This window comes from Poeciliopsis prolifica, unplaced genomic scaffold (assembly GCF_027474105.1).
Source record: "Poeciliopsis prolifica strain line A6 unplaced genomic scaffold, Auburn_PproV2 SCAFFOLD009, whole genome shotgun sequence".
Lineage (NCBI taxonomy): Eukaryota > Metazoa > Chordata > Actinopteri > Cyprinodontiformes > Poeciliidae > Poeciliopsis > Poeciliopsis prolifica.
This window is the reverse complement of record NW_026562384.1, coordinates 8486497-8499623: the sequence shown is the minus strand read 5'-3', so window position 1 is coordinate 8499623 and position 13127 is coordinate 8486497. Positions and strand designations below refer to the sequence as shown.

The 13127-nt window shown below is 39.1% G+C and overlaps 1 protein-coding gene across 1 annotated transcript; it reads right to left on the bottom strand.

Moving 5' to 3' along the window:
* Positions 1–285: 285 nt before the first annotated feature.
* hspa4b (heat shock protein 4b) lies at positions 286–12582 on the bottom strand. The gene is made up of 19 exons (XM_055033969.1): positions 12280–12582; positions 10362–10419; positions 10034–10174; positions 8469–8591; positions 7700–7799; positions 7426–7559; positions 6387–6631; positions 6223–6299; positions 5977–6128; positions 5772–5878; positions 5552–5685; positions 4387–4571; positions 2823–2918; positions 2444–2599; positions 2241–2366; positions 2020–2127; positions 1818–1937; positions 918–1079; positions 286–840 (listed from the first exon to the last, which is right to left on the bottom strand). The coding sequence occupies exons 1-19, from the start codon at positions 12384–12386 to the stop codon at positions 634–636; spliced, it is 2538 nt and encodes an 845-aa protein (XP_054889944.1). The 5' UTR covers positions 12387–12582; the 3' UTR covers positions 286–633.
* Positions 12583–13127: the final 545 nt, after the last annotated feature.

Sequence of the window (13127 nt, the reverse complement as noted above, 5' to 3'; positions counted from 1 at the left end):
TAGTTTTTACATTTGAGTGGAGCTATGATGAGTACAAATGTTTGGGTGCAGTATCCACTTCTGGGTGCAAAGACCATTTGCAGTAAATGTATTAGTTCACGTTCATATTCTTTCATCTTTAGCTTGGTCTTGATGTTTATTAGAGTGCACCTGATGTTCATCATACATTGTCAGATTAAAGATGCCACACCGACATGCAGTTCTCAACAGAAACAATAATTATCTTTGCATCAAGCAAAATCAGAACATTTTTCTGTCTTAAGCACGACAGGGCTACTGTTGGGAGAGATTTTCAACCACTTTATTAAAACCAGGTTGTGACACAGACCAGAACAGTTACAGAGCACACAACAGAAATAAATACCATCATGTGTACAGCGCTCATTGTCAAACAGAGTAATTTTGCAGCTGGCTTTTGATTTAGGTCATCCAGAAGAAGAGAGGGCATGCTATGTCAGATAGATGTGCCACCATGAGCTGGGCTCGGTGTGCTCACCGCCCTGCCTGCTTTTTCACTGTCCAAGTGCAGTTCCTGAAACACGTCACCAGCTCTGATAAACGCCGCCAGGCCGCATCTCAGTCTGACTCAACCGGCCCCTGTACAGCGTAGCTTCAGGAGGCGTTTGGGTTGTTCTAGTCGAGGTCCATGTCGGGCTTGGTCTCTGTAGGTTCTGAGGTTGGGTTGCCTGTGTTCTCAGCTGCTCCCTTGTCTGTAGTTTCCTCCTGGGCCTTCTCCTGGCCGTCGACTGGACCGTTCTGCTCTGCAGGTGCTTCCTCCTTGGGGACCTCCACCTTTGGTTTGGGCTTCGTCACAACCGGGTTACAAGCAGAGAACAGCTCCTAAACACCAAGAGAAGGGTGTTAGAGAGAGGATGGATTCTCACATGAATATAATAAAGGGCACAGCAAAGACTCACCCTTGTTTTTGCTTTAATGTCTTTCACTTTAACAGTGGGATCTACAGCTAGGCTCTGCTTGCTTTGCTGGTTCATGGTGCTGTTCATCCAGATCATTGCATCGTTGTTCAGTTTGTCCACTTTGGTGACGTCTGCCTCATCTAAATGGTCGTACTGCTCATCCTGGAAGGACAAAACAAGAATGAAGATACTCACTGGTGTATAATCAGTCTCCAAATAATTAGAGCCGTCACTATTCATTATAATCATTCATACTTGCTGTAAACATCTGCAAATTTAAATGTCACATTCATAAAATGTATCTTTTTCTATGTATTCATATTCTTCTAAAAGTAAAGCCTGTTTTCCTTCAGATTTTTTTGTAGCGGCTCTCAATGTGTGGCCTTATGTGAGAAACAGTTTCCAAACAAACCTGTCAGACAAACGTGCAATTTGTTAAGTTTTTTGTGTACTACAGCAACAAGAGCGAGACATAATAAGCAGAAAAGACGACATCCAGGAGCTACTGATGAGGCAACAGAAACAGCAAAATCAGAAAAAGATTTCTTAAGCTCCTAACTGCTCAGAAGGAAGTTAAACAAATGGTCAACATCTGCGTTTTCCACTGAATAAAGCTGTTCAGGTTAAAAGGCAAATGAGAAGATAAAATTAAATGAAACAAACTGCAGTTTCTTAAAGAAACAGAATATTTCACAAACTGAAAGAGCAACAAGGACCTAACACTTAAACTAAAATAAAAACCAATTAAAAAACAAAAATGCATGTAAAACTTAATTAAAAGAAAAAAAAGAAATACATTGAAAGCTTTGCGAAGAAAATATGTTTTGAGTTTTTCTTTCTCAACTGCCTTTAAAAATTCAAAGTTGAGCATTAATAGTGTTTTGTTTTGTCTCCTGGTACCTTCATTTTGAAGGCCTCCACAAATTTCATGTACATCTGAATTTGTTTCCCCAACTCGTCAAAAGCTTTGGGTCTCTCTTCAGCCTCCATATAGCGGTCCATGATGGGCTGCCCAAGTGTCTGCAGAAAACAAATCAGTTTAAAACAAACATATTTCAACAAAACCATCGATGCGAACGCACGCTAACCTAGTCGTAGTTACCTTCAGCTCAGCGAGCTTGTCAATGTAAACTTGTTTGGGTTGGTCCTCTCCGTCTTCATAAAGCCAGTTTTCAGTGTCCTCCAGCTTTAATGACAAAGCGTCTCGGTCCTAAAGAAATAAAAATTACTATAAAAATTACTAAGAGTCTTTGCAGGACAATAAGTCACTTCCTGAAACAAACCGTGCTCTGCTGTGGAAAAAGGTGGTGGTGATTCACTCACAGACTCGCTGACAAACTTCTCCAGCATGCCGTGCAGCTTGTCCCTCATGTCGTACACGTACTCCTCCACGTTATTCTTCGCATCGTTCCTCTCCTTCTCCAACTTGTCTTGCATGATCATCTTTCCCTGCCAAGACGGAACCACCAGATTTAAAAGCTGAACATGGCTGCGCTCTCCCGTCTTGCAGCTGAAGATGTAGTTACCTCGTTCTCCACAAACAGGTTGAGCATGTCGTTTGCTAGCTGCCACTGTGGACTGTTCTCAATGGGAAGCTCCAGCACTTTTGTTTTGACTTTGGCCTTTTTGGCTTGTGGTGGCTGGTCTGACTTTTTCTCACCTTTGTTCTCTTCTGTGCTTGTCTAAAAAAAAAAAAAAAAAAGAGAAAAAAGAAGAAGATTTTTACAGGCCAATTAGATGTTTGTAAAAATTAATATAGAAAAACCAGAAACACGATGAAACAAAATGTTAGATCTTTAAATATCAGGCTTTTATGCATCATTTCATCTTCTAAAATACAAAGTAGTGGATGCAAAAGTCGCATATTTTAGTAAATTTGTATTGCATAGAAAAAGAGCATCTTACCTCCATTTCTTCGCTTTCATTTGGCGTCTTGTCATCTGTTTGTTTCTGAGCATCGCCCTGGGCCGACTGTGTATCCTGATCAGTCTGCATCTTAGTCTGAAGACACAAACATGCAACATTACATCTCAAAAGAAGGCAGCGTAGCAAAGATGAAATGAGTCAAAGTTTTCATATTAAGCTTAATGTTGGGCCCTTCGTCAGTCAGTCCTTGTTAATTCAGGGCACCAAAAAGCCACCCAACCCACTTTTTAAAACAGGTTTTTAATTTGTCCTCTCTTTTATAGACCTACTGCTCATTCTGAGAGTTAGTCATGTAAAATATGGCTAAACGTTTCAAATTCCCACATGAATATTACATTCTGAAGCTCAAAAAATATCATGGAATTGGTTCATTTGTTAAGGATTTTGCAAGCTCAATGTTGCCCCCTGCTGACTGTAATGCTTAAGGTTTCAAATGACAATAAACTTTAATTTTATGGTGCACAAATGTTTATAGCTGGGTCCAAAATTATTTGTACCTCTGGCAGATTTAGGCTTAATTAATCAACTAAACTTACTACTAGAATTTATTCTCACCCAAAAGGATACAGCTGTTTATCAAAATATGATGCAATGAACAAAAACGTATTTGTTTTAATTCAGTTCATATTGTAAGAGTCTATGGGGAAATTCAAGCTTCCTTTCTTCAGTCGTTCTAGTTGACCCGTGGTCACGGGACGTTGGTATTCACCAGCACTTTCTATACAATGGAGCAGACCACCGGGCCACATCTTTCCCAATTAAGAGTACATACCCACCGGGGTCTTCATTACCTCCATGGATTACCTATTTTGTTAAATTAAGCGGCCACAGAACTAGCACCACACTTGTTTTGCACATTGTCACTTTTGTGAACAACAAAGCTGCAATTTCCATGTAGGAGTTTTAGCCATCTGACAATCTTTCAAGTTATTCAGTGAAGAATGATAAAAATGTACACAAAGTATTCACCTCAAAGTATTCACCTATAAAGACGAGGTAGTGGAAGCTGAATAGTTGAAGTCTAATATCAAAATTGGTTTTGTTATGCATTTCTACATAAAAAAACAAACAAACAACAAAAAAAAAACCCACACTTCTCCCAGAGGTCTGTCGAAATAGTTCAACCCGGGCCCCAAGGAGAGGAAGATTCCACCCTCCGGAAACAATGGCGCAATTTTCATCACCAACTACCTCAAGAATAAATTTCGACACTTTGGCTGAAGTATGGGAGAGCCTTAAGGCACACAAGCCTGCTTGGCCTTTGCAAAATCTCATCTGGGGAAAGAAGAAGGGCCTTGGTTTTGTAGTCAGACAACTTAGTGCTTTTGCCACAATGATGTTGGCTTTATATAGAATAAGACAAAAGAGGCATTAAAAGTCATCTGCTACTACCTTGGCTGCTGTTATAAGTAATTAAGTATTTTCCATTGAATGCAGACAAGAATGTGAATTATTTTGGATACTTAGTGTGACAAGAGTGGCTCTAAGATCTAAAGAAACTTTCAACAACTTCTGAGTAACACTAGTTCTTTAATTGCAGTACCTCTCCATCTTTGTCGGACACCTGCTCAGTTTCCATGGGCTCCTCTGTCTCATCAGACTTCTGCACTTCTACCAGGGAGGCGCTGGAGACGCTGAAGATGCCGTGGATATTCACCCGGACCTTGACCTTCACCTTTGAGCTCTCACCTGATGCCTGTGGGACAACCTTCTGGATCAAAAACTGGCCTGGAAGAGAAAATTTAAAAAAAAGTTTTCACGCTTTTTTTTTTTTAATGTGAGTAAAAAATAGAAAACGTAACATTCCTACAATTTTTTATGTTTTTATGGAAAATATTATTACAACAATCAGATTTTAAATATGGAATTTTCATAAATCCCAGACTGAAAAAAACAGAAGAACTGATTCAATGAGTGAAGATAACAACACAAAGAAGAACTAAAAGAAGAACTTGCACAAGGAAATAAGAAATGAACAAAGAAAACTTTTAGACAATGTAATAGGGAGTTTAGGAAAACTTTCAGTCTAGGGCTGAAACGATTCCTTGAGTACCTTGAGTTTTATAATTCCTCGAGGAAAATTGATCTGCCTTGAAGCTTCATTAAATTATATTTTATCATTTAGCACATTGTGTTTCAGCCGGGTTATTACATGCGCTGTGTAGTGCTCTCACTGACGAAAGCTGAAGAAGTTGTTGATGAAAGCTAACTGTTAGCAGCATACTGTCCAGTTTCCAAGTTAGGCCTGGGAGGATTTTATTGATTGGTGATAATGTCTGGGTCTTTGTCGTTTTTTAGGGTGCCAATAAGAATCTTTAAGATGACTGGCGCGATTCCTGGATTACGATAGCGTTTCTCCTCCCACAGCAGCTGCCTGGTGGCGGTTCAGAGCGAACAGTCGGGAAGAACGCTACAGGTGTGTTTATACAGGTGAGCAGATAAGACTGAACACTGTGGGTGGCTGCGCATAAGATAATTAACGTAAGTGTAGCTTTACAGGCAAACCGGAAAATTTATTTCATATTATTCCGGTCTCAACAAATGGGTGGCGGAACATAGCTGGTAGATATTTCTGTGTGTGACGAACAAAGGTGTCAAATCCTGTCGCTGACATGAACACAAAAGCTATGAATGTCTGGGCATTCTGAAATCTGAGACCAGAATGTAGGACCTGGTCTCAGAGTCTTTCAAACGTCTGGGTTTCTCACCAATGGTAGGATCAGGATATGGCAGCTCATTAGGACTGCTGTAATAGGCCTCCAAGGAGAAAGGCTCCTTCCGGTAGAAGGTGAGTACTTTGGAGAACGGTGCTGCGTGGTTCTTAGGAAACACCTCGCAATCACTGAAATAACAAATTAAAACTACTTTAAACAGAAAACTCAAGCAGAAGAAATCAACTTAGGATGATACTAGTCGTTTTTCTCTCACCTCAGACCTTCCTCCGCAGCCGAATGCCACTTCAGAGAGATTGGATAAGGGACAACATCTGTGATGGAAAATTCCCTGACTTTGAAGGCAGGAGACAGTATTGCACACTGTGGGGAATAAAGGAGTCCACATTAGTTTCTGGTGACACACTGCACTCAGACATAAACAGGTTGAGACCAGAGTGTGAATACTGGGCGTAATGTACCTGCAGGGCGCATCCTCTGGCCACTGCTTCATCGGCATTCAGGGTGGTGCTCAACTCCTTCCCGAAGAATTTGCTGATCCTCTCTTTGACGGCTGGAATTCTGGACGCTCCACCAACTATCTCTACTGCATAGATATCTTCCTTTTTCAGCTCTTATCAAAGAAAAGGAAACAGTTTCAAACTCATTGTCCTGAAGCCAGTCAGGCAGATCAGCGAGGGAGTTAAAGTCGGTGAAATTTTACTTACTGGCTTGTTCCAACAGGCTATGCAGAGGAGGTTCGACTCGGGCCAAAATATCAACACACATCTCTTCGAACTGACCCCTTAGGCAAGAAAACGGGAACATTACATAAGTGGTGAAGACACAAACAATGAACACAAGCAGGAGGAAGCGTCTATTGTTGGTCTACCTGTTCATGTGTCCCGATACATCGATGTCATTCATGAAGCACTCAATGTTCAAGGGCAGGTCAGAGGAGTTGGCGCTCATCAGTTTCTTCAGCTTCTCACACTCCTGGTAGAGCCGGACCAGAGCCCTGGGCTTGGTCTTCACATCCAGTTTGTACTTCTTCCCAAATTCTTCGCAGAAATGCTTCACCAAGACTTCGTCGAAGTCCTTTCCTCCCAACAGCTGATCGCAGGCTGTGGCGAGGACCTGAGAGGCGATGAGATGCGAGACTAAATTCAACAGGTAGTGAAGAACCGATCAGAATTTCACAGGCTTGGTTTTTGTAAATCATCAATATAACAATATAAATAGTAATGTAAGATGATATCAAAACAGCATTGAAAGTTCTCGCTCGTCTTCCAGTGGCTAGAGGTTATTAATTATTCATAATAGGAGGAGATGCAACATCTCACTCTGTATGAGAGCAAGCAGTTGCTGTAAAACAGGTTTTTATTAGTATATTAAAAAAAGACATTTATTAGAGTTGGCATTAAAATATAACATTAGGAGTCATTTTGCTGAGCATTAGATTTGCACCAGTCTTTGTAAAATTGAAGTGTATTATTGATGTGCATTATGGATCCAGCAGGGTCTATAATATAAAAGGTTTGGAAGGTCAAACAATAAATAGAGCAACTCTACTGTTCTCCAAAGTGCTGAAAGTCTTGATCTCTCTCACTCTCTCACAGCCTGACCAGTTGATATGGCTCAACAATACAGGTTCTTTTTAAAGAGTCACACATCTTGGTACAACTTCATATTAAATACCTCACAGATAATAAAAACTTTGTTATTCAGCATCAGCTTCCAAACTAAAGAGTGGCACCCTCTGAGTGACCTGGAGGTGTGTGGTACATTCACTGACCAGTAAAAGAAAAATGTCTTTAAGCAGCTAATCTTCCAGCTAAGAGTGACAGCTGATCTGATTATGGTCAACATGTTGCATGTCTAAAAGAGCTAAATATAAAGAAGTCACAGTGGCTGTTTTGTAGAATTCGTACCTTGAGTTTGCCCTTATTAAAAGCACACACTGATGTCTGAAATCCAGAGTGGCCCAGGTCCACAAACACAACATTCCTGGCTTTCTCCTCGGGAGCAGGGAGATCCTGTTTATAAATCCCATAGGCCAATGCAACTGGAGGAGTAAAAAAACAAAACAAACAAACAAACAAAAAAAAAGGCAGGTAAATTAGAGAAAAAAGGCTGAAATTATAATAGTGGATCAACTCTACTAATACAGAAGAAAACTATCTGAGATAAAGTCTTATTACAAACCTGCAGTGGTTTCATTCATAAGCCGCAGGCAGTTTAGTCCAGCAATCTGAGCTGCATCCATCACCGATCTCCTCTCAGCATCGGTGTAGTAGCAGGGAACCTAAACACAACAGAAGAGCATTTAAAGTTGCATAATGCTGGTAATTTAACCAAATCTAACATTTGCATTATTTTTACTACAAACAGTCTAGAGACTGTCTTGCATCAATCAGTCAAGTGTGAATCACTATAATTCAACATCTAAGAAACATCTAAGAAACATCTGATTATAATTACACTTAATTTATTCCATGCAAAGCTGCCTTTATTTTTGTTACGCTTGTTTGAGGTAATTTTGGAGGAACAGGCTGCTCTAAAATCATATTTCCTTCCATCACAGATCAGATCCAAGAACTTTATTGTTGCTCTCTTTTTAATTTAAAAAAAAAAGTTTTACTGTTGGGATTAGTTTAAAATATAAAGTTATTTTCATGACAAAAAAAGTAATGCTGCATTCAATGAAGAATACACTATAATAGAGACTCTTTATTTCCCTTTGCGATTAATGAAGTATTTCAATTTATTCATTCATTCATACTACTTAGAAATCATAAGCACTTTTACTGATGACATAACTAATCGAAAATTTGTCAGGAGAGCTTACCACTAAGACCCAAACAAAACATAGGACAACAGACCAGACTACTGTGGTAAAAGTGAAAACCTCCGGACAAGTCAAATCAAGTGGAAGAGCTGAAGTGGAGTAATGGGTGTGTCAGTGGAAACTTACAGAGACAACGCAGTCTGCCACGGGCTTCTTCAGCGCACCCTCAGCCGTCTCTTTCAGCTTGGTCAGCAGCATGGCAGTGACCTGCTCAATGCTGAACACCTTCTCCTCCTCCATGTACATCACCTGTGGTAACAGAAGCACAACCGCATGGTATTTCTTTATGCAACTCTGATTAAAGTAAAGAGTGAATGATTCCAGCTGAAGATGTGCCACGAAAGAAAACTTCAATTAAAACAGTAGTCAATTTGTCCAAATGCACTCTTTAGTTTTTGGTTTATGCAGCAATAAAGTCTGTATCATGCACCACTGTGAGTAGAGTAAAGGTGAGCCTATTATAGCACTAATATGTCACAACTCCACACAGTACAGGTGCCATAAACAATTTCCATGTCTAAGAGCCGCTGAAATCATCTCTTATCATGTCAGGCATTATTGCAATATTTACCATCTACAATATCCTCATCAAAAAGGAATGCTTACATGCAATCTCTGGTGGGATACTATATTTTAACTGTCAAGCTTCAAACAGTCCTTAATGTCCAAACATGATGTATATTTTGAGTGGTGAGAGTGAAAAGGTGGTCAGGACAGGGTTTAGTGACAAAGAAAGAAATGAGTCAGCAAACTGTGGGTTGTTCACAGTTTTCAGCATCAGCATCCCATTTTCCTGATATCATGCAGCACAATAGAACCCAAATGAATCCCTTGGGTAAACACAGTGGTCAGAAGACAAATCCCATTTTTATCACTTTCTTCTCTAATGCATGTGACAATGATCTCCTGTATTCTGTGAAAATCTTAAAAAAGGATAAGTCTTTTCTCCCAGAGAAAACCTCTAGGCTGAGATTTTCCCATAATTCTGCGGAAGAATGAGTTATGGTCTAACGCAGGGGTTCCCAAAGTCGGCCCTCGAGGGCAGGATGCCTTTCCCTGGTAGAACCAAAAACCTTTTCAGCATGTCAGTGTTCTTCTTAGGCCTTCTACCGAGCCATCATTTGACCCAGGTGCGTTAAATCAGGGAGAGAACTAAGACATGCAGGATGCCGGCCCTCGAGGACCCACTTTGGGCACCCCTGGTCTAATGAGAACAAACTTGAACTTTTTGTCATAATTGTGCTGATCTTGGCACAAAAATAAAAACATCACTAAATTTTTTTTTAATATCTATATGTGATAACTGACCTGAAGGAAAGCACTTGTGAAATGGAACAGTCAGTGTTTGAACGTCTACAACGTCGCAGGAAGAGGACAGAAAAGCTTTTAAATGATTTACTATGGTTTCATTTTTGACTAACAGGAGTGTAAATACTTTCTCTTGCCAATGCAGCTGAGGCCCAATAAATAGTCATCTTCTCACAATTATTCACTTCATGAAAGTTAACTAGATTTGGAAACGACCAGAAAGTCTCTCAATCATTCAGTGAAATATTTGTCCCTCTATTCAAGATTTACTACTTTGTAAACAAAATGTGCCGATACAGCAGAAACCTCAGAGACTGCAAAGTGGAATTTGATAAAGAAATATAAATAAAAGTAGACGTGGCTGCCAAGAGGTTTTCTCTTACCTTGATGCCTGTTGTTCCTGTCGGCATTTGTGCAATGTCATAGACCAAGCTATTTTTGAGGGACTGCACAAACGGGTCTGTAAAGGATCTGCCGTGAAACCTCTTGAATCCTTGGACTGTATTCTTGCAGTTTGTGACAACCTATCACACAGAAACAGTAGCCTGCCGTTAGCCCTCAGAAAATACTGAGCTAGGACATTTTAGCTTTACTGTTATTCTTTGTCTGTGCTGATAGCATGTCTACTGTACGCATGTCCAGGATCATCCTCAGTTCCCTATAGAAAAACTTTTTTCATGTGCCGACCAGCTCCAGTTTAGTAAAGCATACCTGACTTTTTGCAGCTGCACCAATAGATCGATTCCGGGGTCCAAATGAAACACATGCTCTACAATGGAAAAAGAAGACAGTTAGCTCCCCCTAAAAACTTTTGTTTTTATGTTAAAAATACTAGGCATGAGCTGGTTATTTACAAAATGTTGGGTATACTTGCTAAAAGAAATTCTATGATGCCATTTCGATGATGTGAAGTCAGAGCACCCAGAGTTATTTTTCTGGACGTACTGAGTAAAGAGTAACGTAGTACTGCCCCGCTCCATCTTGTTGCTTTACAAATTCAGCAATTTGTAAATTATTGTTATGATAAACATTGGATTAAAGAGTAGAAAATAAAGCAGGTTGTGTGCATCAAATACTTGAAAACAACTACCTGACTTGACATATGTTCATTCTGTATTTTTGCTCAACTCTTTGAACCAGAATCAAATAGCTGGTAAAAAATAATACTGTTCTGTTTAAAACCAGAACATTCCTAATGCCTTATTTTAGCAGCAGATGAATAATGCAATGCCTTTTTTTTAAATATAAAAACAACATTTTTCAATTAATAACACCACCATTGTTTATTTCCCCCCCAAGGTTTTCATAGTGAGAATCTCACACCAGCCAGTGCCCAGTGGAGAAAGATCTCCTTCAAATAGTTTCACCAAACAAGTATTTAGATGGCAACCATCAAAGAGAAAAATATGATGAATTTTAGCAGGTTTGTATGATGGACTAGTAGGGCCAGACTAAGAATATTTTGTTATTTGAAATGATTAAAAATAATGTTATACGAAGGGAATAAAGCTGTGATTTTTATGGGAAGATAAAACACCATGGCATGAAAATGAGTAATGTTGAGCATCTTGTGAAGTGATACTTTGGCATCGATTTTACAAACAAGGAAATGTTTAACACATCAGAATCAAATTACCATCAGTAGCAGGACTTTAAAACCATTGTGCAATTAACTGTGTCCAATTCGAAGAAAGAATCAAATGGACTTGCTAGGCTGCTCCAACTCGGATCTTGTGTTTCTATCATTAAAATGATTATTTTTCTTCAAATTTTGCAACTCTCTTCTAGCAATATTATTTTCATTCTACTTCTATGACTAAACTCTTATTGTCACTTTGGTCTCACAATATAATGACTATATTCTCATAAAAAAAAAAAAAAAAAACATTCATTACATTAATTTTCTAAGACCGGTCCTAAGCAGTTATGCTCCAACGGAACAGAAAATTATTTGCTGAAACAGACTGTAGCAAACCCAAAGAAAACAATTACCACGAAAAAAGGCAAGAGAATTTGGGCAAAACACCCAGGCTTCAAGATTACTATAAATCGTTATTAACTAGTGTGTGTTGCATCTTGTAATTGTGCAGTGAATTTTTTTTAAACGACTCATGTTCATGATTTAATTATATGAAGTCGAATCCTACAAAAAAAAAAAATAATAATAATGTTCACTCGTAATTTTCCCTGTGCAAACTGGACGGGTCTGAATAAAAAGCACAACGAACTGATAGCGGGTTTTGACAGAGGGATGCAACCGGCCTCCTCTCATCATGTGCTTTATGGCTGCATCACCTGATTGGGCCTGTCAATTATATGCCAATCTTTTATCGAGAACATACGCATTACTTTAACAGTCATAGATAATATTTTAATCAACGCAAAAAAAGAAGGCAGTTTCTTCACAGGCCAATACGTTCGAATTAGCTAGCGTTAGCTTTAGCACTCACATGCCTCAACATTTCCTGTTGTGAAATCTGTTAGCATGCTAACTAGCCATGTAGCAACATTAGCTTCATACATTGTTATGAACTTTAAAAAATATCCAATTCATTTATGTTTAGCACTTACACACATTTAAGCGGCATGACTAAAACCCATAAATACATTTGCAAGTACTTGTACTTACGGTGTACAGCGGTCGCTGTATTCATTAGCGACAGTTTCAATCCCTCCGGCTCTGGCTACTGCTACATAGCAGTTCATAAACCCGACGTCAAAACCCACAACGGACATATTTTCGTTAACTAGCTAAACCAGTTCAGAGTGATAAGTAGGAATTACAAATATAATCAAGTGCTAATAGTAAAAGTAGCAGCTCTGGTGGCTTTTAGTCAACAGATGTAGATCCTCCCTTGCTCTTGTTCCATGAAACTAAGCAGCAGCAGCATGCGGTGCGCCCGGCGGATCTGCGTGAGAGCGTTCAGGAATTTTCTGACAGTTCGTCGACCAATGACGTTTCACTGCAGAGATGCACTCGACTCCGCCAGGGTGCGCCACCTACAGGTCAGAAATGTTATTATTTGGGAGGCAAGTGATTTATTTTGAAGTAATCCATAAAGTGATCATATTATCTTCTGCAACTTAACATAAGCTATCATACTGTATTCATAGTCTGTGCTTTATTTAAGTAACTTGCAACATTTACTTTTCATTCAAATGAACTTGATATTTTATTTATGTCAGTTTGTGGCTTTTTGCCTATTTTAAGCAACATGTATCTTGAATAAAGTACTATAATTGTCTGCCTTTTTATTGTTTTGTGTGAATTTCCTGTCTGAATGCTTGCAATTTATTTAAAGCATCTGGCAATTAATAGTTACCAAATGTGTTTCTAAAGATAAATGTAATAAACATTTCAAAATTTGAGTTATTTTAAATTCAAGTGTTGCTTTTATTGTACAATCGTTTTAAAAAATCTAATTCATCTGAGTTATCTTGTTTTTTTAGTAATGAAGGTCATACCATGTGGTACTG

Coding starts and splice junctions, on each gene's coding strand:
- hspa4b (XM_055033969.1), bottom strand. CDS start 12,386: ATGTCCGTTGTGGGTTTTGACGTCGGGTTTATGAACTGCTATGTAGCA. Junction 7,560..7,699: donor TATGAATGAAACCACTGCAG/GTTTGTAATAAG, acceptor TTACTCCTCCAG/TTGCATTGGCCTATGGGATT. Junction 6,300..6,386: donor GTATCGGGACACATGAACAG/GTAGACCAACAA, acceptor TTCTTGCCTAAG/GGGTCAGTTCGAAGAGATGT.